Here is a 26,061-nt window from a genome sequence, read left to right on the forward strand (position 1 = left end):
GTCCCACACTAAGCGTGACCTTTGAATTGACTCAACAATGGGGCAGGTAGGGGGGACTGCGGTATGGACTTCCACATGCTGGGGGCTCATCCTTGGCTCTACTGCTGGCTTCTCCAAGCCTCAGTTGTCCTCATCAGGAAAATGGGAGGACCTGGGGAGGATCTGGACCACTGCACACACTGGCAGCACCTGGTACCCCTCAAATGCTTGGCACCACAGTGCTCCATGGCCCCAGTTTGGTGCCTGACTGTGTCACCTGCTATGTGTGCAGGACAGGGGGCTGACTGTGGATAGTGGGACAAAGGGGACAAAGAGAGGCTGGGAACCTGCAGCCCTTCACATAGGTCACTGGGACTGGGCTTAGGAGCCCAGACAGATGGCTTCCTGGGGGACATTGCTCCCTGGCTGCCTGAATTAGAGAAGCAGAGTTGGAAGTCCTGTCCTTGGTCTGAACTGGTCCCCAAAGGCCAGGCATGCATTCTGACTTTGAATGGGTGTCTCGCTGCCCATGGGCACACATGGAGGGTTGGCAGGAAGAGGTCTGGATTGTGCTCTGGGGATGGGGGTTAGCAAACATTTTTCTTTCTTTGCCTCCCTGACTCCCAGGTAGACAATTAGGCAAACACCTGTTCTCTTCACTCAGATTTCTACCAGGAAGTCTCGCTCTGTCCCAGGGAGGCTGCCTGGGAAGGTGGGGAGATGCGGAGAGGCAAATCCAGGCCCTGTCCCAGCCACCACAGAGGCAGGGAGAATTCCCGGGTGGGGGGGCTCAGCGTGGGGCACGCCAGCTAACCCTCCCTACCCCCCCCCCGTGGAGAGGGTCTAAGTTCCCACGGAGGTGCAGGGCCACGGGCCGCCCAGGTCCTCCTCCGGTAGCGGTCCGGGAAGGCTCCCTCTAGAGTCTGGGGCACCGGGTACCTCCCGCATGTCGCCCAGGGTGCCAGGGCCTTGCGCCACACCTGTCCACTCCTCCCTGAGGCCCCTGGGCGCGGAGCCCTGTGTCCGCCGTCGCTTTGATCCGGGGGCCTCGCTGAATAAAAGTCCCAGCGGCTCTCGGCCAGCGCCAGAGAGGGAGCGCTCCCGAGTCTGGCGGACCAGCGCGCAGAGCGGAGACTCCGGAGACACCGCCTCCCAGATCGAACACTGTGAGCGCCGGGCTCTGGGCAGCCGGGGTGCGGGGCGACGGGGCCGGGGGCTCAGGTGAGTGCTCGCATCCCGGGGTGGCCACACACTAGCGGAGCCCCCCTCGCCCCGTGCCCCTGCCAGCAGCTCGGGTGACAGGGTTGGCAGCGCCGAGCTGGTCTCTGTGAATGAAGCGGTGGGGGCCTCCGGGCCGTGCTGCCCCCCCACGGAGCCGGGCTAGGAGCGCCTCCGGCGGCTGCGGCGGAATAATCCAGGCCCCTCTGTCAGGCTTGCGGTTTGGGAAGAAAAGGCGATGCCTCGGCCAAGAAAAGAGCGAGCGCGGCCCCCTCCCCCTCCGCCAGCCCGGGCGGCGGCGGCGGCGGCACATCTAACGCGCGGGCACCCGGGCGCCCGCGGCCCCCGCGAGCTACGCCCAGGCTCGGCCCCCGCCGCTCATTGGCGCGGGCGGGAGGCAGCGCACCAGCCGGGCCGCCCCCGCGCCCAGCTCAGCAGCCCAGGCCGACGGCGCCGGGATAGAGCCTCGACGTCCCACCGCCCGCGTGTGCCCCGCCAGGCTCCACGGCCGCAGCGGGCAAGCGCCCCCCACCCCCGCCCCGGCTCTCGGGCTCCGGGGCCCGCTGCCGCCTCACTGCCGCCCACTCTCCGCAGGTGGCCACGGGTGCGAGCGCTGCGGCCATGGGTCCCGAGGTGCGTGCGTTGCTGCTGCTGGGCTTGCTGCACTGGGCGGGGGGCGGCGAAGCCAAGAAGACCTGGCGGCGCCGAGGCCAGCAGCCACCCCCGCCGTGGGCCGAGCCGGCGCCGGCCGCGGGGCAGCCGGTGGAGAGCTTCCCTCTGGACTTCACGGCCGTGGAGGGCAACATGGACAGCTTCATGGCGCAGGTTAAGAGCCTGGCGCAATCCCTGTACCCCTGCTCCGCGCAGCAGCTCAGCGACGATCTGCGCCTGCATCTCCTGCTCAACACGTCGGTCACCTGCAACGACGGCACCCCGGCAGGGTAAGGCCCTGGCGCGCCCCCTCCAGGCTCCCGGCCCCTCGGACTACCGGGCGTCCGCGCCCTCTCTGACTGGCCCGGGCGGCTCGCGCCCTAGCAGAAAGGGGTCCCGTCGGTCTCGGGGGAATGCTGGCGCCCCAAGGTAGACGGGGCGGCGCTAGAAGAGCTGGTCCCCACATGGTCCCGGTACTGACCTCAAGGTCACTGATGCGCAGCCTGCTCATGGCCTTCGGTCCCTGCGCGAGTGACCCTGATCCCAGCAGGAGGGGGTGAGGCGAGGGGGGCGTGGAGTCTTGTGGGACACCACACACACACACACACACACACACACACACACACACACACACTGCAGTTCCCTGTAGCCGCTACTGCCCTGCTGTCCGACCAGGAGAGAGGGGTAGAGCAGAGAGGAGGCTCAGGTGGAACAGTGCCCTCCATCTCTCAGAGATGGAGGCTGGGAAGGATGGGTAGCTGACGCCCTAGATGACTGCACAGCCCGAGAACACTCTTCAGACCTCGGTGGGCAGGTCCGATCCCGCTCCGTGCGTCCCCGCATACCCCCACATTTAGCGGGGTTCTGCTATTCTCCGAGCGCCGAGTCCCCGGGAGCCTGGGACCCCCGACTGGCTGCCCGCTCTGAGGTCACGGCGGGTCTCGGGCCGTGCGGCCCGTGGGGATTTTCCACGGACCACACAGCCCCTCGAGCCCTTCCCCGCCCTTCGAGCGCCCCCTCCCGGGGTTGTGCCCTCTCGCCGGGACAGAAGCGCGGCCCGTCCGCTGGCGCCCTCGTGTGGCCACACGCGTGAGGTGACAGGTGGAATGATCCCCCTCCCCGCCAGGGGTCCCCTACCCCCTCCACACGGGAGTGAAGGCACTGGGCGGGATGGAGGCGACCCTGAACCCCGCTGACGCCTCGCCGCCCCGCGCCCTTGCAGCTACTACCTGAAGGAGTCCAAAGGCAGTAGACGTTGGCTGATCTTTTTGGAAGGTTCGTCCCATCCCCGCCCCCGCCCCCGCCCCCGTCCACCACCTCCCCAGGCCAAACCGCGGGCGGGGCGGGCTCTGCAGGCTGCCGGGCCTGAGCGCGGGACTTTCTGTACAGGAGGCTGGTACTGCTTCAACCGCGAGAACTGCGACTCCAGATACAGCACAATGCCGCGCCTCATGAGCTCCAAGGACTGGCCGCGCACCCGCACAGGTGAACAGACGGGGTGGGCGTGGGAGAGGGACCCACCTGGGCCAGGGGCAGACCTCTTGGGACTCTCCATCCCCAATCCTGGAAGCTGCTCAGCGTCCTTCTCCCCAGCCCAGTTCTTGAACTTCCCAGAGGCCACCCATCCATGGCCCTGGCACTCTTATCCCAGCCTCTCAGGGTTCATCCAGCTGTTACAGCTTGGGCATCCTGAGCATGGTGACTTCATGTGTCCATCCCTATGTGCCTGGCTGCCTCCATTGCTGGAGCCACACCTGGCTGTAGAGAAATCCCTGCACACAGACACACACACACACACACACACACACACACGCCCAGCAGGCAGCCCCATCGCCTATGTCCTCCCACAGGCACTGGGATTCTGTCCTCCCATCCAGAGGAGAACCCCCACTGGTGGAATGCCAATATGGTGTAAGCATGAGCAGGGGGGATATTCTTAAAGGCTCTTCCTTTTTGGGGGTCACTTCTGGGAGAAGGTTCTTGGGGAGGGGGTCCTTCCTCCCAGGGAGGGGGGCAGCAGCTTACACTGTACCTGTGTCTTTCTGTCCTTCTGCTACAGTTTCATCCCGTACTGCTCCAGTGATGTATGGAGTGGCGCTTCCCCCAAGACTAACAAGAGTGAGTGCAGGGCCAGGCAGGGCTCCTGGGAAGATAAAGACTGGAAGTCTTTATACCCCCTAGACCCCTTGACAGGCTGACCCTGAAGGAGGGGGAGGTCCCCTCACTCCTCCAAGTTCCCTGGGTGGGGTCTCAGTGTGGCCTGGTATGCATGACCCACCTCCTTCTAGGCTGTCTCTAGTGCCACCACCACCACCCCACCTCCAGATGCCCTCAGTGAGAGCTGGATCCTTCCCTGCTCCAGGGCTGGCTGGGGGCCTGCCCTGCCCAGTCCACCGGCAGCCGCCTTCTTTCTCCCCACAGATGAGTATGCCTTCATGGGCGCCCTCATCATCCAGGAGGTGGTTCGGGAGCTCCTGGACAAGGGGTTGGCAGGGGGCAAGGTGCTGCTGCTGGCAGGAAGCAGGTGAGCTTGGCAGGGGGTGGGAGGACACAGAAGCAGGCTAAGGGGTAGACACTGGGTAGAAGGGAAGGGGAGCTGGGGCCCGACAGGCCCCAGGGGTGTGGCACTGCCTAGCTGGGGTAGGTGCAAGGAGAATGGGCATTCCTGGGCAGCTGGTAATTTCATTTCAGAGGACCCCCAGATAATGTGATGGAAGGCCCGATTTGTGACCTAGGAAGTTGGTTGTGGGTTGCATGGGGACAAGGGTTCCTTCTCCAAGGCCTGGGAACCCAACAAATGGGGAGCTCAAGAGACCTGGGCCACCCATTCATTTCAACTGTGTATAGGGAAACTGAGGCAGAGAGCCAGAGAGCGGAAGAGAAGGAGGTATGGAGGGAAAGACCAGTTGGCCTGGGCCTTCTGCTCTGCAGCCCCCTCTCTGCGTTGCACAGGACTGTGGATGTGGGGAGCTCTCCTCTCCCAGCCACCCCGCCTCGTCCCCCACCCCAGCCTCACACCCTGTCTCCCCACAGCGCGGGAGGCACTGGCGTGCTGCTGAATGTGGACCGGGTGGCCAAGCAGCTGGAGGAGCTAGGGTACCCGGCCATCCAGGTGCGGGGTTTGGTCGACTCGGGCTGGTTCCTGGATAACAAGCAGTATCGCCGCACCGACTGCATCGACACTATCACTTGCGCGCCCACCGAGGCCATCCGCAGGGGAATCAGGTGCGCGGGCGGGACCTGTTGTTGACTGAGCCGTACTTGTTGTTGATTGGGCGGGGCTTAAACTGATGGGCGTGGTCTGCGCTGGGATCTGCGCCGAGTGGGCGGGACCTGAGTTGGGTGGGCGGGCTCTGCTGTGTGGCCGGGGGCGCGGCCTGACCCGCAGCGCGTGACCCAGGTACTGGAACGGGCTGGTCCCAGAGCCCTGCCGGCGTCAGTTCAAGGAAGGCGAGGAATGGAACTGTTTTTTCGGCTACAAAGTCTACCCAACAGTGAGCAGTGAGTGGGCTGTGGGTTCCGCCTTTTTGCACCCCTCCAAAATCCACTACCCAAGACAGTCCCTCAGAAGTCGGCTTAGGTCCGTGTCCACGGGAGCAGGGTGACCAGCTCTGTTTGCCTCAGTGGGGCACTAGCGAGCACTGCACCCCCAGGAGCTGCACCCTAGGGTCCGCTGTTGTAGGACCCCACCACCCCTCCCAACCCCACACTTTAGGGAGCTTTCAGGTTTCTGTGATCTAGGCCAAAGTGTGGCTTGTGGGGGCCAGGCCAGCTGGGGAGTGGAGCGCAGAGTGCCTCTCAGAAAGGGTGGGCACCTCAGAGACCTAGCCCCTGCTCTCCCCAGGCCCGGTGTTCGTGGTGCAGTGGCTGTTCGACGAGGCCCAGTTGACGGTGGATAACGTGCACCTCACTGGCCAGCCAGTGCAGGAGGGCCAGTGGCTGTACATCCAAAACCTAGGTGGAGAGCTGAGACACACACTCAAGGATGTGTCGTGAGTTGTGGGGAACCTCAGGCCCTTCTGAACATGGTGGGGAGCACTTCGCCTAAAGGGGGCTTAGAAAAGGGAGCAGCCAGGAGCCTGCCATGGGTGGAAGTACACTGATCTTCCCCAGATCAAGGAAAACTGCAGCACTGACAAGCAGCCAGAATAAAGAGTATTCCCATCTGGGAAGGACGCACACTGCATGGTCCCAACTACTCTGTCTTTCTGCAAAAGACAGAGCTGTGGAAACAGATCTGGGGATTCCAGGGATTTGGGAAGGAGGGATGAACAGGAATCCTAGGAGTGTGGGACTATGCTGAGTGCAACTTGTCCAAACTGTGGGAAACAGTGACTCTCATGTCCCTGGTGGACTGGACAACATATGTCATGTGCAGGTCACCCTGTGACCAGTGCCCCATCTGTGGGGACAGGGGTTATACTTCAATTTTGCTAAGAACCTGAAACTTCCCTGTAAAGCAAACTACAGGGCTGAGGAGACTGCTCAGCCTCTTAGAGCACAGACCTTGTGTGTCTGAGGTCCCAGAAGCTACTGGTTTAATCCCCTGAGCCACCTTATGCCAGGGTTGAGTGGTGTTCTGATTCTCTCTCTCTAAATAAATAAATAAATAAATAAGGTCTAGAGGCAGAAGGGAGGAGGGTGGCAGAGACATGTGTGCTGCTGGGGATGAAGCCCGGTGACAGGAAGGGACTGAGAGGCAGGTGGAGGCCTGGCCCCCAAGGGAGGGGTGGAAGCAGGCTGAGGTGGACTGTGGGACTCATGGGCATCCCTCTTCTTCCTTCCAGGGCCAGCTTTGCCCCTGCCTGCCTCTCACATGAGATCATCATCCGAAGGTCAGTGTCCCCGGGACTCAAGGGCATCCATCATCCCTCTTCATTTCTCACACGAGATGCCCAAAACCCCCCACCCCAGACCTCAGGCTGCCCACCCACTTGACCTTTCTAAAGCTGCTGAAGCCATTTACACAGTTAGCTCAGGCCATCTCTGGCTGCACCCTGCCTGAACTTTGACCCCTGCTGGTTTTCTGTCTGCAGCCATTGGACAGAAGTCCAGGTGAAGGGGACGTCCCTACCCCGGGCGCTGCACTGCTGGGACAGGAGCCTGCATGAGAGCCATAAGGCCAGCAAAGCCCCCCTGAAAGGCTGCCCCATCCACCTGGTGGATAGCTGCCCCTGGCCTCACTGCAACCCCACCTGCCCCACCATCCGTGACCAGTTCACAGGGCAGGAGATGAATGTGGCCCAGTTCCTCATGCACATGGGCTTTGATGTGCAGAGCGTGGCCCAGCAACAGGGACTGGAGCCCAGCAAGCTGCTGGGGATGCTGAGCAGTGGGAACTAGGGGCCTCCCTGAGAAAGACACCAGTCCAGCTGCCCCTGACCATACCAGGACACCAGGCCCAGCGCTCCAGCACTGCAACCAGACTCCTTCTTCCAGCAGCCTTTGCTGCAGCTCACTCACTACCTTAGGGAGGCCCAGCTAGACTGTGGCCTCAGGCAGAACCCAAGATTCTGAGACCCCAGTACGATGAGGGGGTGCCTCCCAACCCTCCCTGGGGAGCCAGAAGCACTGGATTCCTCCGCCCACCTTCCCTTTTGTATTATTTTATAAAGTGACTTTTTTATTACATTAATTTTTTAAAAAAGAAAAATAAACAAGAAATATATGATGAATTATATAACAAATGATAATGTTTTGTAACATATTTGTTTTTTAAATAATAAAAAAAAAGACAACAAAAGAGGCTCCTCTACAGGTGTGTTTATTTGATGGGTAGTTTGTTCATTTCGCCTGAATGCTCCCTCTCAATCTCCCCCCTTTCACACTCACCCCTGCCCCATTCTAGACGCTTCCACAAGAGCCAGTATCCATGCAGGCAGGACCCTGGATGCAACATAACACTAGGGCTCACCCTGGCCTGTGAAGAAGAATCCCATGTCACATGCACATCCAGTCATAGCACTCACTCAGTGTCTACACCAGGGCAGAGTCCCCTCCAATGGGCCCCCCTGTGGGATAGGGAGTCTAGAGGACCTGATGATATGTGATATCTCCCCCACCCCCACTCCTGATGACTTGGCTGAGAGGGAGGGGCCGCCATATAATCAAATCAGGCTTGGGGGGCAGGGCACAGACAGCGACATCAGCACAGTGACACTGATATCTTGCTCCACAGAGAGGCCTCAGAGAGTGGCTTTGTGTGTCTCCTGCCTGCCAGGACCAGTGAGCATCACATTTGCGGGTTAGGCCCTGTGGGATCCCCCTGAATGAATCAACTCTTTCTCCCAATGTTGGTGACAAGGGATGAGAGGGGCGTGACTCACCTGGCCTGGCTGGCAGGCTGTGTGGTGCTGTGCTGTGCTATGGGCACCAGGGAAGCCCTGGATAAAGTTCCTGCTGCACTGCCAAGCCTGCTGAGCTCAGCAGGGTCGCTGAACAAAACAAATTGCAGTCCAGCTAAACAACCAGGTGACATCCAACACAACAGAGAAATGATCCAGGAAGCCTCAAGAGATACAAGGGGCTGGGAGACAGCTCATCTGGTTCAGCCTGCACCTGACCCTGTGCCAGGACTCCCATAGGAGCACCACGCACAGGCTATGAGTGATAAAGCTGTGCTTGGCGTCTCACTTTCTCTCTGTGTCTGATACTGAAAAGAGGGCAAAGGACACAGGGTGGTGGTACACCCAGTAGAACACACATGGTACAGTGTGTAAGGACCCACATATTTTCTAAAATATTTATTTATTCCCTTTTGTTGCCCTTGCTGTTTTATTGTTGTAGTTATTGATGTCATTGTTGTTAGATAGGACAGAGAGAAATGGAGAGAGGAGGGGAAGACGGGGAGAGAAAGATAGACACCTGCAGACCTGCTTTACCGCTTGTGAAGCTACTCCCCTGCAGGTGGGGAGCCGGGGGCTGGAACCCACCCATTTTTATTAATATAAGAACTACTTTATTTATTTATTAATATAAGAACTACTTTATTTATTTATTAATATAAGAACTACTTTATTTATTAATATAAGAACTATATTTATTTATTAATATAGGAACTACTTTATTTGTTTATTAATATAAGAACTACTTTATTAATATAGGAACTAATTTATTATTAATATAAGAACTACTTTATTTGTTTATTAATATAAGAACTACTTTATTAATATAGAAACTACTTTATTTGTTTATTAATATAGGAACTACTTTATTTGTTTATTAATATAAGAACTACTTTATTTGTTTATTGCTTCTAGGGTTTCATACCTGAGTGATTCCACTGCTCCTATAGAATTTTCCTTTTTTACCTTTTTCTTTTTTATATTTATTTATTCCCTTTTGTTGCCCTTGTTATTTTATTGTTGTAGTTGTTGTTGTTATTGACGTCCTCACTGTTGGATAGGACAGAGAGAGATGGAGCGAGGAGGGAGGAGGGGAGGGAGAGAGACACCTGCGCTTCACCCGCTGTGCTACCACCCGACTCTCTCTTTTCTTTTCCTTATTTTCTTTTGCTTCCAGGGTTTCTGTTCTTTTTTTTTTTCCACATCTATTTCTACTTTTCTTTTTTCTTTCTTTTTTAATATTATGGAAATTATGATCCTACAAGGCAGTTGCTATCACATAGGTGTAATTTCTCATCCTTCCCTCTACATACCCCTCCCACCCTCTCCTCAAGTCCTACTCCAACACTGTCCCTAAAGCCTCTCAGTCGTCTCCTGACACCTTCTAACCCACCACTTTGCTCATGTCCCCTCATGCATTGCCTCTCCCTCTTCTCTTTGCTTCTTTGTTTCCTTCTTTGTTTCTTTCTTTTTTACCAGAGCACTGCTCAGCTCAGCTTTATGGTGGTGTAGGAGATTGAACCTGGGAGTTCAGAGCCTCAGGCACAAGAGTTTTTTTGTATAGCCATTATGCTATCTACCCCGCCCTCCCTCCTTTTTTCTTAAATTCCACCTGTGAGATCATCCAAGAGGGTTTTTCAATGGGGTTCCACTGTTACACAATTTCACTTTTTTTTTCATAGAAGGTGAGAGACAGAGAGGGGCAGAGATGAGAGACAGAAGAAAAAAAACACCACACCAACCACTCATGAGCTTTCCCTGTGCATGGTGCTCCAATGTAGTGCTGTGGGCTTGAACTTGGGTCCTTGAGCATGGTAATGTACAAGCTCCTCTGAGTGAGCCATCTCCCCACCCCATCATAGATACTTTTAATTTTATTTATTTATTTTAATATTTTATTAATTTATTATTTATTAAATTTTATTTATTTATTATTGGATATAGACATAAATTGAGAGGACAGGGGGAGATAGAGAGAGACAGACAGACACCTGCAGCCCTGCTTCATCACTCATGAAGCTTTCCCTTTTTTTTTTTTGCAGGTGGGGATCAGGGGCTTGAAGGTGGGTCCTTGTGCACAGTAATATGACCACTTAACCAGGTACACCACCACCTGGCCCCTCATAGATACTTTTTAAATTGCAGTAAAATGCACTTCACTTCATTACCTTTAAGAAGTTACTAGATCTCCTAGCTAAAAAAAAAAAAAAAGTTTTTTTTTTTTCACCACCAGGGTTATTGCTGAGGCTCAGTGCCAACACTATGAATTCACTGCTCCTGGTGGCCAATTTTTCCACTTTTTTATTTGATAGGACTGAGAGAAACTGATAGAGGAGAGGAAGATAGAAAGGGGGAGAGAAAGACAGAAACTTGTAGACCAGCTTTACTACTTATGAAATGACCCTTCCTAAAGGTGGGGAGTAGGAGGCTCAAACCAAACCGGGATCCTTACATGGCTCCTTGCTCTTTGTACTATGTATGTTTAACCCACTGCACCACCACACACACAGACACACCCCAGAAAACTTTTTTTGTTTTGCCTCCAGGGTTATTGCTGGGGCTCAGTGCCTGCACTGTGAATCCACTGCTTCTGGAGGCTATTTTTTCCCATTTTGTTGCCCTTGTTGTGCTTGTTGTAGTTGTTATTGTTTCATAGCTGTTGTTGTTGTTGGATAGGACAGAGAGAAATGGAGAGAGAAGAGGAAGACATAGAGGAGGAGAGAAAGATAGACACCTGCAGACCTGCTTCACTGCTTGCAAAGCGACCTCCTGTAGGTGGGGAGCGGGGCTTGAACCGGGATCCTTATGCTGGCCCTTGTGCTTTGCCCCATGTGCGCTTAATCCACTGCACTACCACCTGACTCCCCCAAAAAAACTTTTATTTATTTTATTTGATAGGACAGAAAGAGAAACTGAGAGAGAAGGGAGATAGGGAGAAAGAAAGAAAGAAAGAGATACCCGTAGCCCTGCTTCACTACTTGTGAAGCAATCCCCCTACAGCTGGGAACCAGTCTCTTGAACCCAGGTCCATGCACATAGTAACACATGCACATTGCCCAGACCCCTCCTAATTTTCATTTACTTGTTTGTTTGCTTTTGCTTTTAATTACAGAAAAAAAAATTCCCTAGTTCCTTCTTTCTCTCAGAAAGGTGGCAAGTTCTGAGTTTAATCCAGGCACCATATCTGCCAGAGTGCGGCTCTGACTTACCTCTCTGACTCTCTTGCTCTCTTTCTCTCCCTTGTGAAATAAATAAAATAAACCTTTTTTAAAACTTGTTGCATTTTTTTTTATTGTTGTTACTATTGTTGTTATTGATGTCGTTGTTGGATAGGACAGAGAGAAACCGAGAGAGGAGGGAAAGACAGAGAGGGGGAGAGAAAGACACCTGCAGACCTACTTCACCACTTGTGAAGCGACTCCCCTACAGGTGGGGAGCCAGGGACTCAAACCGGGATCCTTATGCTGTGCCACCTGCACTTAACCTGCGGCACTACTGCCCGACTCCCAAAATAAATCTCTGGAGAAACATTACTTTCCCTGTGTTTAAAAATAAAAGAGGAGCTGGGTCGTGAGTGGCTCACTTGGTTGAGCAAGCACACATGTTACAATGCGAGGACCCAGGTTCAACCTCCTCAACCCCCACTTGCATGGGGAAAGTGTCAAGAATGGTAAAGTTGGAGCCAGGTGGTGGTACACCCAGTTAAGCACACATAGTTTAGAGTACAAGGACCCTTGCAAGGATGCCAGTTTAAGCCCCTGGTCCCCACTTGCATGGGGGACGCTTCCCACTTGCATGGGGGATGCAGAGCAGGTCTGCAAGTGTCTATCTCTCTCTTTCCCTATCTATCTCACCTCCCCTCTGAATTTCTCTCTGTTCTATCCAATAAAATGGAAAATAATGGTTTCCAGGAGCAGTGGATTCATAGTGCCTGCACCAAACCACAGTGATAACCCTGGAGGCAAAAACAAATAAACAAAGCAGTGAAGTAGTGCTACAGGTGTCTTTCTGTCTCTCATTCTCCTCCTTTCTTCCTAGTTTCTCTCAGTCTCTATCTAACAAATAAATAAATAAAATATAAAAATAAAGAAATATAAAAAAGGTGTAGTCCAGGAGGTTGCACAGTGGATAAAGCACTGGACTCTCAAGCATGAGATCCTGAGTTTGATCTCCAGCAGCACATGTACCAGAGTATTGTCTGGTTCTTTCTCTCTCTTCCAATTCCTCTCATTGATAAATAAATAAAATACTTGGAAAAAGAGAAATATAAAAAGGGTCAGAGATATCACTCACAAGTTAGGGGATAGTCCTGGCCTTGTGCTTGGTTCAGGTTCAAGCTCCTGTACTACATGGCACTGCCCTGGGACCTGGGAGAACTCTAACAATGTGATGACTTGGTCTCTCTCTCTCTCACTCTCTCAATTAAAAAGTAGAAATTACTCATTCAATCTGCTTTACAAACAAAATAAAATTTGGCAGAGCATACAACTTACAATGCAAGGTACCCAGTTTGATTCTCAACACCTCTCATGTCAGAGTGATGCTCTGGCTCCCTGTCTCTCTCAACTGGAAACAACATTTGCTAAAGTAATCAATAAGTAAGGAGTAGCAAATTGGCCTGGGGTGGCTCCTTAGCGGTGTTGTACCCATGTGTGACTCTGGGTTTATCTTGCTGCATTGCATTAAAAAATAAAAATGAGGGGGTCGGGTGGTAGCGCAGCAGGTTAAGCGCACGTGGCGCAGAGCGCAAGGGCCGGTGTAATGATCCTGGTTCAAGCCCCCGGCTCCCCACCTGCAGGGGAGTTACTTCACAGGTGGTGAAGCAGGTCTGCAGGTCTGTAGGTCTCTCTCCCCCCTCTGTCTTTCCCTCCTATATCCATTTCTCTCTGTCCTATCCCACAATGAGTGACATCAACGACAACTATGATAACCACAACAAGGGCAACAAAAGTGGGGGAAATGGCCTCCAGGAGCAGTGGATTCATGGAGCAGGCACGGAGCCCCAGCAATAACCCTGGAGGCAATAAATAAATAAATAAATAAGAGTGGTCCAGAAGGTGGCACAATGGATAAAGCATTGGACTGTCAAGCATGCGGTCCCGAGCAGCAGATGTACCAGAGTGATAATCTGGTTTTCTCTCTCTCCTCCTATCTTTCTCATTAATAAATAAATAAAATCTTTAAAAAAGTAATTTAAAAAATGAACAAGTGACCTGGCAAAACAGCTCATTTGCATAGTGCCTGCTTTTTTTTTTTTTTTTTTTTACCAGAGCACTGCTCAGCTCTGGTTTATGGTGGTGCAGGGGATTGAATCTGGGACTTTGGAGCCTCAGGCATGGGAGTCTATTTTGCATAACCGTTATGCTATCTACCCCTGCTCAGTGCCTGCTTTCTATGGCCACTACCCAGGTTCCAGCCCAGACCCCTTCTTTCACTTCCTTTTTTTTTAAATTTATTTTATTTATTTATTCCCTTTTGTTGCCCTTGTTGTTTTATTGTTGTAGTTATTATTGTTGTTGTCATTGTTGGATAGGACAGATAGAAATGGAGAGAGGAGAGGAAGACAGAGGAGAGGAGAGAAAGATAGACACCTGCAGACCTGCTTCACCGCCTGTGAAGCGACTCCCCTGCAGGTGGGGAGCCGGGGTTCGAACCGGGATCCTTATGCCGGTCCTTGTGCTTTGCGCCACCTGCGCTTAACCCGCTGCGCTACAGCCCGACTCCCCTTCTTTCACTTTCTTTTAGTATTTTACTCTTTTTTTTGCCTCCAGGGTTATTGTTGGGGCTCAGTGCATGCACTACAAATCCACTGCTCCAGCAGCCATTTTTTCCATTTTGTTGTTGGTGTCATTGTTATTATGCTGTTGTTATTGTTGGATATGACAGAGAGAACTCAAGAGAGGAGGGAAAGACAGAGAAGGGGAGAGAAAGATAGACAAAGATAGACACTTGCAGAGCTGCTTTACCACTTGTGAAGCACACACCCCCCACCCCGCCAAGGGCTTGAATCCGATCCTTGCACTGGTCCTTGCACTTCGAGAGATCGCTTTCTCTCCTCTCCTCTCCTCTCCTCTCCCGGATCAACTAGGAATACCAAAGGAGACCACCCGGGACCGAAACAAGACAGGACTAGAATGACCACAGGAACCCAGTAAATCACCCGTGAGTACAAACACGCGTGGCTGGTGACAGAGAGGAGAGAGGGGCCTAAGGAGAGATTAAGTGACTGCTAACAGTTCAACAGTTTATCAGTGGAGACACCACCTCCAGTCTGCTCCACAGCAAGGGGACAGCTGAAGGGAGGAAAGGACTCCCCAGAGACTCACCAAGTGCAACTCTGAGTCTCCATTGCTACTACCCTCAGAATCTGGAGCATTGGCAGGGAGGGACACCAGGGGACAGAGATCTAACCAGGAAACTCAGGAGAAGACCTATACCTCGGTGGCATAGCTGAGGGGCTGTGAAAGTCTCTTTGCATAACCACTGGATTATCTCTGCCACACCCTGCTTTATCTCTTGTTCAGGAGTCAGTGATTAAGCTAAGAAGCCTATTGATAGTTTAAAAGCCATCAGGCTCCCATAGCCTACAGGGAAGGAAAAAAAGAGGCTTTTACACCACTGAGCTGCAACTCAGGGATTGAAAAAACTGTTAACTTCCACCACGGTAAACCCTTTAATTAAATTACTTAGACACAAGTCAATCCAGACAATAGTGATCAATAATTAGAAAAGTACTGATAAAGGGAACTCATAACGTAATATGTAAAATGGTTAAAACAACAAGAAAAAATATTGGAGACTCAAACCAGGACAAGAGTCCGGCTAAAAGTCCTCCAGAGGGTGAAGCACAAAACAACGAGTTCAACATCCAAACATTAGCTAAGGAAATAATAACAGGAGTGAGTAAAGAATTTGAAAAAATTATAATCAGAAATGCAGGAACAACAAATGAGAATATGGAAGAAAATTCTAATTATCTCATGGTTATTAGAGAGCTGAAAGCTGAAATCGCTGAGCTAAGAAGGCAACTAGCTGAACAAGCTAAAACAGTATCAGAGCAGGGCAACAAAATAGATGAACTCCAGAAAGCAGTAGAGGGCAGAGAGAATAGAATCTATGAGGTTGAAGACAGAATTAGCAAGATTGAGGATGAATTAGACACAACTAAAAAAGAAGTAAGAGATCTCAAAAAGAGATTAAGAGATGCTGAAAACAACAACAGAGTCCTATGGGATGACTTCAAAAGAGACAATATATGCATTATTGGCTTACCAGAGGAAGAAAGAGAAGGAGAGGAAGAAAGCATTCTCCAGGCCATAATAGCTGAAAATTTCTCTAGTCTAGACAACACCAAAGACATAAAGATTCAAGAAGCCCAGAGGGTCCCAAACAGAATTAACCCAGACCTAAAGACACCAAGACATGTCATACTTAGAATGGAAAGGAATAAGGATAAAGAAAGGATCCTCAAGGCTGCAAGAGAAAAACAAAGAGTCACCTACAAAGGAAAACCCATAAGATTAGCAGCAGACTTCTCCATACAAACACTACAGGCCAGAAGAGAATGGCAAGATATCTATCAAGTGCTCAATGAGAAAGGCTTTCAGCCAAGAATACTATATCCTGCTAGACTGTCATTCAGACTGGATGGAAGAAGCATCAAAACCTTCTCAGACAAGCGACAGTTGAAGGAAGCAACCATCACCAAGCCTGCCCTGAAAGAACTTCTGAAAGGTCTCCTATAAACAACCAGACCACCACAAATAGGACATATATCAAAACACTCTAAAACTCTACAAGAATGGCGTTAAAATATCTTCAATCTTTGATATCAATAAATGTCAATGGCCTGAATTCACCTATTAAAAGATACAGAGTAGGAAGATGGATCAGAAAACACAACCCAACAATATGTTGTCTACAGGAAACTCACTTAACTCAACAAGACAAACACAGACTTAAAGTGAAAGGATGGAAAACTATCATACAAGCCAATGGCCCACAAAAAAGGGCAGGAACAGCTATTCTCATATCTGACATGATAGACTTTAAAATAGATAAGATTAAAAAAGATAGGTATGGACACTACTTAATGCTCAGAGGATCAGTCAATCAAGAGGACTTAACAATTATTAACATCTATGCACCCAATGAGAAGCCATCTAAATACATCAAACTTCTACTGAAAGAGCTACAGCAATATAGTAACAGTAACACAATCATAGTAGGGGTCTTCAACAGCCCACTCTCTCAACTTGACAGATCATCCAGGAAGAAAATCAGTAAAGACATAAGGGAGCTAAATGAAGAGATAGATAAACTAGAACTATTGGACATTTTCAGAGTCATTCATCCCAAGAAACTGGAATACACATTTTACTCAAATCCACCTGGGTCATTCTCAAGGATAGACCATATGTTAGGCCACAAAGACAGCATCAGCCAATTCAAGAGCACTGAAATCATCCCAAGCATCTTCTCAGACCACAGTGGAATTAAACTAACACTTAACAAGCAACAAAAGATTAGTAACAGTCCCAAAATGTGGAAGCTCAACAGTACACTTCTTAACAACTTCTGGGTCAAAGAGGAAATCAAGGAAGAAATCAAAATGTTTCGAGAGTTCAATGAAAATGAAGACGCAAGCTATCAAAATATTTGGGACACAGCTAAAGCAGTCCTAAGAGGGAAGTTCATAGCTATACAAGCACACATTAGGAAACAAGAAAAGGCACAAATAAACAGCCTGATTGCACATCTTAAAGACCTAGAAGAAGAACAACAAAGGAACCCTAAAGCAACCAGAAGGACAGAAATCACTAAAGTTAGGGCAGAAATAAATAACATTGAGAATAGGAAAACCATACAAAAGATCAATGAAAGTAAATGTTGGTTCTTCGAAAGAGTAAACAAAATCGACAAACCTTTAGCCAGACTCACAAAACAAAAAAGGGAGAAGACCCAAATAAATCGGATACTAAATGAAAGAGGAGATATCACAACAGACACCACAGAAATTCAACATATCATGCGAGGCTTCTATGAACAACTATATGCCACCAAGCTAGAGAACCTGGAAGAAATGGATGATTTCCTAGATACCTACCAACTTCCAAAACTAAGTAAAGAGGAAGTGGATAACATGAACAGGCCCATCACAGTTAATGAAATTGAAACAGTTATCAAAAATCTTCCCAAAAATAAAAGTCCTGGACCAGATGGTTTTACAAATGAATTCTACAAAACCTTCCAAGAAGAACTAATACCTCTACTTTTAAAAGTCTTCCAGAAGATTGAAGACACTGGAATACTCCCTGCCAGCTTCTATGAAGCCAACATCTCCCTGATACCAAAAGCAGACAGGGACACAACCAAAAAAGAAAACTACAGACCAATATCTCTGATAAACATAGATGCGAAAATATTGAACAAAATTCTAGCCAACCGGATACAGCAGTATATCAAAAAGATTGTTCATCATGACCAAGTGGGGTTTATCCCAGGCATGCAAGGTTGGTTTAATATAGGTAAATCAATCAATGTGATCCACCACATCAACAAAAGCAAGACCAAAAACCACATGGTCATATCAATAAATGCAGAGAAAGCCTTTGACAAAATACAACATCCCTTTATGATCAAAACACTACAAAAAATGGGAATAGATGGAAAATTCCTGAAGATAGTGGAGTCTATATATAGCAAACCTACAGCCAACATCATACTCAATGGTGAAAAACTGACTGGAAGCATTTCCCCTCAGATCAGGTACTAGACAGGGATGTCCACTATCACCATTACTATTCAACATAGTGTTGGAAGTTCTTGCCATAGCAATCAGGCAGGAGCTAGGAATTAAAGGCATACAGATTGGAAGAGAAGAAGTCAAACTCTCCCTATTTGCAGATGACATGATAGTATACATGGAAAAACCTAAGGAATCCAGCAAGAAGCTTTTGGAAATCATCAGGCAATACAGTAATGTGTCAGGCTATAAAATTAACATTCAAAAGTCAGTGGCATTCCTCTATGCAAACACTAAGTTAGAAGAAATTGAAATCCAGAAATCAGTTCCTTTTTCTTTTTTTTTTCAGTTCCTTTTTCTATAGCAACAAAAACAATAAAATATGTAGGAGTAAACCTAACCAAAGAAGTGAAAGACTTGTATACTGAAAATTATGAGTCACTACTCAAAGAAATTGAAAAAGACACAAAGAAGTGGAAAGATATTCCATGTTCATGGGTTGGAAGAATTAACATCATCAAAATGAATATATTACCCAGAGCCATCTACAAATTTAATGCTATCCCCATCAAGTTCCCAAGCACATTTTTTAGGAAAATAGAAAAAATGCTACAAATGTTTATCTGGAATCAGAAAAGACATAGAATTGCCAAAACAATCTTGAGAAAAAAGAACAGAACCGGAGGCATCACACTCCCAGATCTCAAACTGTATTATTATTATTATTATTCAAACTGTATTATTATTATTATTATTACTCAAACTGTATTATTATTATTATTATTCCACTGTCATCAAAACTGCTTGGTACTGGAACATGAATAGACACACTGACCAGTGGAATAGAATTGAGAGCCCAGAAATGAGGCCCCACACGTATGGACATCTAATCTTTGACAAAGGGGCCCAGACTTACTACATGGGGAAAGCAGAGTCTCTTCAACAAATGGTGTTGGAAACAATGGGTTGAAACATGCAGAAGAATGAAACTGAATCACTGTATTTCACCAGATACAAAAGTAAATTCCAAGTGGATCAAGGACTTGGATGTTAGACCACAAACTATCAAATACTTAGAGGAAAATATTGGCAGAACTCTTTTCCGCATAAATTTTAAAGACATTTTCAATGAAACGAATCCAATTACGAAGAAGACTAAGGCAAGTATAAACCTATGGGACTACATCAAATTAAAAAGCTTCTGCACAGCAAAAGAAACCACTACCCAAACCAAGAGACCCCTCACAGAATGGGAGAAGATCTTTACATGTCATACATCAGATAAGAGTTTAATAAGCAACATATATAAAAAACTTGCCAGACTCAACAACAAGACAACAAATAACCCCATCCAAAAATGGGGGGAGGACTTGGACAGAATATTCACCACAGAAGAGATCCAAAAGGCTGAGAAACACATGAAAAAATGCTCCAAGTCTCTGATTGTCAGAGAAATGCAAATCAAGACAACAATGAAATATCACTTCACTCCTGTGAGAATGTCATACATCAGAAAAGGTAACAGCAGCAAATGCTGGAGAGGGTGTGGGGTCAAAGGAACCCTCCTGCACTGCTGGTGGGAATGTCAATTGGTCCAACCTCTGTGGAGAACAGTCTGGAGAACTCTCAGAAGGCTAGAAATGGACCTACCCTATGACCCTGCAATTCCTCTCCTGGGGATATATCCTAAGGAACTCAACACATCCATCCAAAAAGATCTGTGTGCACATATGTTCTTGGCAGCACAATTTGTAATAGCCAAAACCTGGAAGCAACCCAGGTGTCCAACAACAGATGAGTGGCTGAGCAAGTTGTGGTATATATACACAATGGAATACTACTCAGCTGTAAAAAATGGTGACTTCACCGTTTTCAGCCGATCTTGGATGGACCTTGAAAGAATCATGTTGAGTGAAATAAGTCAGAAACTGAAGGATGAATATGGGATGATCTCACTCTCAGGCTGAAGTTGAAAAACAAGATTAGAAAAGAAAACACAAGTCGAACCTGAAATGGAATTGGAGTATTACACCAAAGTAAAAGACTCTGGGGTGGGTGGGTGGGTGGGGAGAATACAGGTCCATGAAAGATGATGAATGACATAGTGGGGGTTGTATTGTTAAATGGGAATCTGGGGAATGTTATGCATGTACAAACTACTGTATTTACTGTTGAATGTAAAACATTAATTCCCCAATAAAGAAATAAATTATTTTAAAAAAGAAATATAAATAAAACATGTACTAGGTGTGAGAATTACAGGCAATTTTTATTTTATTTCATTTGTATGTCTTTATTGGGGGATTAATGTTTTACAGTTGACAGTAAATACAATAGTTTGTACATGTATAACATCTCAGTTTTCCACATAACAATACAACCCCCACTAGGTCGTCTGTCATCCTTTTCCAGGGCCTGTACTCTCATTCTCCCCCACCCCAGAGTCTTTTACTTTGGTGCAATACACCAGCTCCAGCTACAGGCAGTTTTTAAATCTTGTTTCCTGTACTGCTTAAAGCTGAACCTGTAAGGCTTTCAAATGGTCAGACTTTTGTTTACTTTGTTTTCCTTTTCAAAACCATTTCATACTGCATTCAGGCTTTACCTAGAAAGTAGGAGCATTTTTTCTTGGTGATTCTAGGTCTTAGGGGGAGACTAGAGAAGAAGTTTGTAATGACCCCCCCCAAAAAAAAAAGTGAAACTCATTCTCTCCACCTTTGGATAAGTCCCCACCCCGCCCCCACCCTGCTGGGACTCAAGATTCCCAGTGACAGTAACTCTGAAAGTAGCTACTTGGGAAGTCCCTGAAGTGAGGGAGCTACCTTACCTCACCTTCCTGGCCCCTCCCAGCTTGCTGCTGGTTGGGGGCTGTGTGAGCCTGAGGCTGGATTCCTCCTTTCTCTCCCCTCAGCCAGTGGAGCTGAGTGATGGCAGAAACAGGTGGCACAGAGGCGGGGGCAGTGCCAGCAGGCAGAGGGTTAACAGTGTGGGGCTAGGGGTCAGTTGTTCCTCCCGGATGGGGACAGGCACGCACTGCTATTCCTGGGCTCTGATCGGCTGCCTATTTATAGGGTGACAGCACGGAGCTGCCTGGCTGCTGCAATGCCCCTGGAGCTGAGCAGCCTGTCTGCTGCAATGTCATTTGTGTAACTGCTGCTGCAGGCTGTTCCCTGGAAGAGACTTCTTCTTCTAGCGTTTGCCCTTCTTCCGTAGAGACTGAAGGACCACCACGCAACGGAGCCCCCGGAGCAAGAGTTGAGGCAGGATCTGCCAGGCCAGTGGGATGGGCAGCATGGTGGAGCCCCCCAGGGGTGCATACCTGCAGCTGGGGGCCCTGACCTCCGCGGTGGGCATTGCCCGAGTGCTGCAGCTGTCGTTTGGCTGCACCACCCTCAGCCTGGTGGCACACCGTGGGGGCTGGGCAGGTGTTCAGGGCACCTTCTGCATGGTGGCCTGGGGCTTCTGCTTCACTGTCACAGGCCTGGTGGTGGCCTGTGAGGTCACACAGCTACATGGTTGTCTGTTCCTCTCCTGGGGCAACTTCACGGCAGCCTTTGCCATGCTGGCCACGCTGCTGTCGGCTACGGCTGCCGTGCTCTACCCACTCTACTTCACCCGCTGGCCCTGCCCACCCGATGGCTGCGCCGCCCGGGATTTCCGTCTGGCTGCCAGTGTCTTCGCCTGGCTAACCTTCCTGGTCTATGCTGCCGAGGTGGCTCTGACCCGTGCCCGGCCAGGACAAGTGTCCAGCTACATGGCCACGGTGTCAGGGCTCCTCAAGATTGCCCAGGCCTATATGGGCTGCATCATCTTCGGGGCGTTGCTGCATGGTAGCCGCTATGGGCGCTACGGGGCCACCCAGTGGTGTGTGGCTGTCTACACCCTGTGCTTTCTGGCCACGGTGGCTGTGGTGGTTCTAAGTGTGCTGGGCCACACGGCCAGCCTGGGCTGCCCCTTTGACCGCCTAGTGGTGGTGTACACCTTCCTCGCTGTGCTGCTGTACCTCAGTGCTGCTGTCATCTGGCCAGTCTTCTGCTTTGACCCCAAGTACGGCCAGCCCCAGAGGCCTCCCGACTGCTTCAGCGGAAGTGGCTGTGCCTGGGACAGTCAGCTGGTGGTGACTATCTTCACCTACCTCAACCTGCTGCTCTACATGGCCGACCTGGCCTACTCCCAGAGGATTCACTTTGTGCCCACTCTGTAGTCCCCAGAACCACTCCAGAGGTAGGTGGGGAGCTGGGGGCTGGAATAGAGCTTCTGTCAGTTCCAGTCATGCTGCCTGTGTTTCTCTTCTGCTATGCATCATTCTCTGTCTCTCTAGTTCTGTCTCCTTCATCTCTCTCATTATCCCTGTGTCCCTAAGTCTGTTTCCCTTTTCTCTCTTTTTCTGTTATTGTCTCCCTCTTTCATGTATCTTTCACTATCTCTGTCTTCTCTATATCTTTCTGTCTCTCTCTCCATTTTGTTGTTTTTTCACTTTTCTTTATCTTTAATTTTTTTAAATATTTATTTATTCCCTTTTGTTGCCCTTGTTGTTTTGTTGTTATACTTACTATTGTTGTCGTCATTGTTGGATAGGACAGAGAGAAATGGGGAGAGGAGGTTAAGACAGAGATGGGGAAAGAAAGATAGACACCTGCAGACCTATTTCACCGCTTGTGAAGCAACCACCCTGCAGGTGGGGAGCAAGGGGCTCGAACCAGGATCCTTCTGCTGGTCCCTGCACTTTGTGCCACCTGCACTTAACCTGCTGTGCTACCGCCCAGCTTCCTGTTTTTTGTTTTTTTAAGATTTTGTTTAGGGATAGGGAGACAGCATAATGGTTATCCAAAAAAAAAAAAAAAAAAGCCTTTTAAGCCTGAGGCTCTGAGGTCCCAGGTTCAACTGAGCAGCATTCTGGTCTCTTTCTCCTTTTTAGTATCTTTGCCTCTGTCTAATCTTTCTCATTAAAATAAAATAAATATATAAAAAAATATTTTGTGGGAGTAGGGCAGTAGCTCAGTGAGTTAAGTGCACATGGCGCAAAGTGCAAGGACTGGCTTAAGGATCCCGGTTAGAGCCCCCGGCTCCCCACCTGCAGGGGAGTCACTTCACAGGAGGTGAAGCAGGTCTGCAGGTGTCTATCTTTCTCCCCTCCTCTCCGTCTTCCCCTCCCCTCTCCATTTCTCTTTGTCCTATCCAACAACAACGACATCTATAACAACAACTACAACAATAAAAAAAGTGCAACAAAAGGGAATAAATAAATATTTTTTAAAATACATTTTGTTTATTTATTAATGAGAAAGATGGGAGAGAGAGAGAGAACCAGACATCACTCCTGTACATGTGCTGCCGGGGATCGAACTCAGGACCTCATTCTTGAGAGTCCAATGCTTTATCCACAGCGCCACCTCCAGGACCAATGTTGTTGTTTGTTTATTGCCAGCAGGCTTATTTTTGGAGCTCAGTGTTGGCACTACGAATCTACCACTCCTGGTGGTCATTTTCCCTTTTCTTTTTATTCTATTTTCATCTGATAGGACAGAGAGAGAAATTGAGAGAGGTAGGGGAGTTAGAGAGGGAAAGAGGATGCAGGTTAGATAGCATAGTGATTATACAAAGAGACTCTCCTGCCTGAGGCTCTGAAGTCCCAGGTTCAATTCCTCACCACCACCATCAACCAGAGCTCTGGTGAAAAAAGGGGGTGGCAGAGGATAGATAGCATAGTGGTTATGCAAAAAAAACTCTCTTGCTTGAGGCCCCAAAGTCCCAGGTTCAGTGCCCCACACCACCATAAGCCAGATCTAACCAGTCCTCTGGTAAAATAAATAGAGGGATAAATATTTGCAGACCTTCTCCACTGCTCATGTAGCATCCCCTCTGCAGGGGGGTTGGCAGGGGGGGAGCAGAGGACTCAAACCCAGGTCCTAGCTCATGGTAATGGGTGTGCCCTACCAGTTGTGTCACTGCCCAGCTTCCCTCTCTTTGCTTTTTTTAATGTCTCCTTCTCCTCTATTTCTCAGTATTTATGTCTGTCCCTGTGTTTCTCTTTCTGTTCTGATCTCCATCTCTTTATTTCCCTCTCTCTCTTTCTTTATCTGTCTCATTCTCTTTACCCCTATCTTTGATCTCCCCCTCTACAACTCTCTCTCTCTCTCTCTTTCTCTCTCCCTCTCTCCAGTTCAATGTTGTCACTGTCAGTGTAATAATGCATTGGAGCCATAGGAAGGCTGTGGCCCATTTTGCAGACGGAGACACCAACAGGACTCTGGAGGCAGCCCAACATGTGTTTCAATGTCTGGAGATCATATTTGGGCTGGCAAATGTGAGATGACTTGAAGACAGAACCAGGCATGTAGTGGAGGCTGTGGACAATGGCCCCTCCCTGAGGCTGGAGAAGGAGGTTCCAGGACCCTGGAAAGAGAGCCACCTGGCCAGGACAGTGGGGCCTCTGCCAGTCACACAGGAGGTACCACTGTCAGAGATCTCCCAGCCCTAGTGACACCAGCACAGAGAATACTGTGAGGGGGCAAAGGTGACCTAAGGGGCCAGGAGGCTGGTGACTCTACCTAGAACACAGCCTGCCAGGAAGCCTAGCCCAACTGCCTGCCATGCCTGATGTGGTGGGAAATGATGGCGTGACTACAAGGACATGACCCAAGACATCTGGCAGCTCCCACTGGACCATACCTCAATGGAGCAGGCTGATGGGTCTAGTACAGCTGCCCCTTTGGCTAGCTCATCCAGGAAATAAATACCTGTCTGTACTCCCACCCACCAGGGGCTTCTGGGTCCAGAGCATGGCTGTGGGCAGAGGGTTGGCAGCAGACCCAGAGTGGTTTTCAGGGAGCACCCTGAGGACTCAGTGGCTGGCACCAGCCTACTAAAAAGACTCTGATGAACAAAAAATCTGGTCTGCTGTACTTCACTCCATGGGACTGTGTTTCTGATTCAAATGCAGAGGCTCTGAGGAGATAGGTGCCCATGTATTGGCGGGTCCCCTGTTGGCTGAGGGAGGGAATATTAGGGGATAAGTCACAGATGACAAATGGGCTCCTGCTTCATGATCTCCCAGCTCACAGGGACTCCTGTCTTTCCTTTCTAGTCAAAAAAGACAGCCCAGAGGTATAGGCAGTGGCTCCTGTGCCACAGACATCTGTCTTTCTGTCTTCTGTTTCGTCTTCTTAAAAATTTTTATTATTATCTTTACTTATTTATTGGATAGAGACAACCAGAAATTGAAAGGGAAAGGGGTGATAGAGAGGGTGAGAAACCAAAAGACACCTGCAGCTTTGCTTCACCAGTTGTGAAGCTTTCCCCCTGCAGGTGTCCCCATCTGTTGGAGGCTCAAACCTGGGCCCTGTGCACTCAACTAGGTGCACCACAACCGGGCTCCTTTCTTTTTTGTTTAAACACTTTTTCCCCCACCTGGCTTAATCCCTGGAGTTCACTCATAGTAGTCATTCCCCCACCCCTTTTTTTCCAATTAAATAGGACAGGACAAAGAGAAATTGAGAGAGGAGGGAGAGAACGGCACTTGTAGACCTACTTCACCCCTCGTGAAGTGGTCCCCTGAAATCTTTTTATTTTATTATCATTATTATTTTAGATAGACAGGCCGAGTGAGAGAAAAGACCATAGCACTGATGCTTCCTTCATTGTAGTGGTGACAGGGCTCAAACCTGGGTCATGAACATGACAAAGCAGCACACTATCCAAGGGATCTATTTCATGGGCCTACATCTGTGTCATTCTGAGATCACCGTTCCGGAATAACTTGTCATCATAGAAGATAAAGATTTGAACAAATAAGGCTCAACCCTGCCCTTCCAGGGGGATGAGAAGCCAGTCATTCTTTGCCCTTAACCTTGCTGCTAAGGGAGCCTGCTAGCCTGGAACTCACAGTGACTGCAAGAGCCCTGAGCACAGTCCTACCCTCCCTGAGGGCGCCATAGATCATGCCCCAGCTCAGGTCTTTCCGGTATGGGTTAGGTTTGTACTTAACAGGCTCAGACTCTGAGCAGCTTTCCAAAAGCCTGAGTGAGTCTCAACAAAAACTCAAGAGAAAACCCCAGGGGGATAGACCGGGTTTGGGCCTCCCTGGTGCCTGCCCATGTTGAGATCCCGATTCGGGTTAGCGCC

At 49.4% G+C, this 26,061-nt stretch overlaps 2 protein-coding genes across 4 annotated transcripts; both read left to right on the top strand.

Moving 5' to 3' along the window:
- The first annotated feature begins 831 nt into the window (after nt 1-831).
- On the top strand, nt 832-7,594 carry NOTUM (notum, palmitoleoyl-protein carboxylesterase). Of its 2 annotated transcripts, XM_007538227.3 has the most exons (12): nt 832-1,145; nt 1,792-2,138; nt 3,071-3,123; nt 3,238-3,333; nt 3,699-3,759; nt 3,908-3,966; nt 4,270-4,372; nt 4,882-5,073; nt 5,249-5,349; nt 5,693-5,840; nt 6,636-6,683; nt 6,885-7,594. In XM_007538227.3, the coding sequence occupies exons 2-12, from the start codon at nt 1,819-1,821 to the stop codon at nt 7,189-7,191; spliced, it is 1,488 nt and encodes a 495-aa protein (XP_007538289.2). In that variant the 5' UTR covers nt 832-1,145; nt 1,792-1,818; the 3' UTR covers nt 7,192-7,594. The 2 variants fall into 2 exon arrangements, with proteins under 2 accessions (XP_007538289.2, XP_060027721.1); XM_060171738.1 differs by lacking the exons at nt 3,699-3,759; nt 3,908-3,966 and having other exon boundaries at nt 879-1,145.
- Nucleotides 7,595-21,188: 13,594 nt separating this feature from the next.
- Nucleotides 21,189-24,692, top strand: MYADML2 (myeloid associated differentiation marker like 2). 2 transcript variants are annotated; one of them, XM_060171739.1, is made up of 2 exons: nt 21,189-22,161; nt 24,101-24,692. In XM_060171739.1, the coding sequence occupies exon 1, from the start codon at nt 21,221-21,223 to the stop codon at nt 22,139-22,141; it is 921 nt and encodes a 306-aa protein (XP_060027722.1). In that variant the 5' UTR covers nt 21,189-21,220; the 3' UTR covers nt 22,142-22,161; nt 24,101-24,692. The 2 variants fall into 2 exon arrangements, with proteins under 2 accessions (XP_060027722.1, XP_007538290.1); XM_007538228.3 differs by having other exon boundaries at nt 24,168-24,692.
- The last annotated feature ends 1,369 nt before the right edge of the window (nt 24,693-26,061 follow it).

The sequence above is a fragment of the Erinaceus europaeus genome, chromosome 14 (genome assembly GCF_950295315.1).
Source record: "Erinaceus europaeus chromosome 14, mEriEur2.1, whole genome shotgun sequence".
Lineage (NCBI taxonomy): Eukaryota > Metazoa > Chordata > Mammalia > Eulipotyphla > Erinaceidae > Erinaceus > Erinaceus europaeus.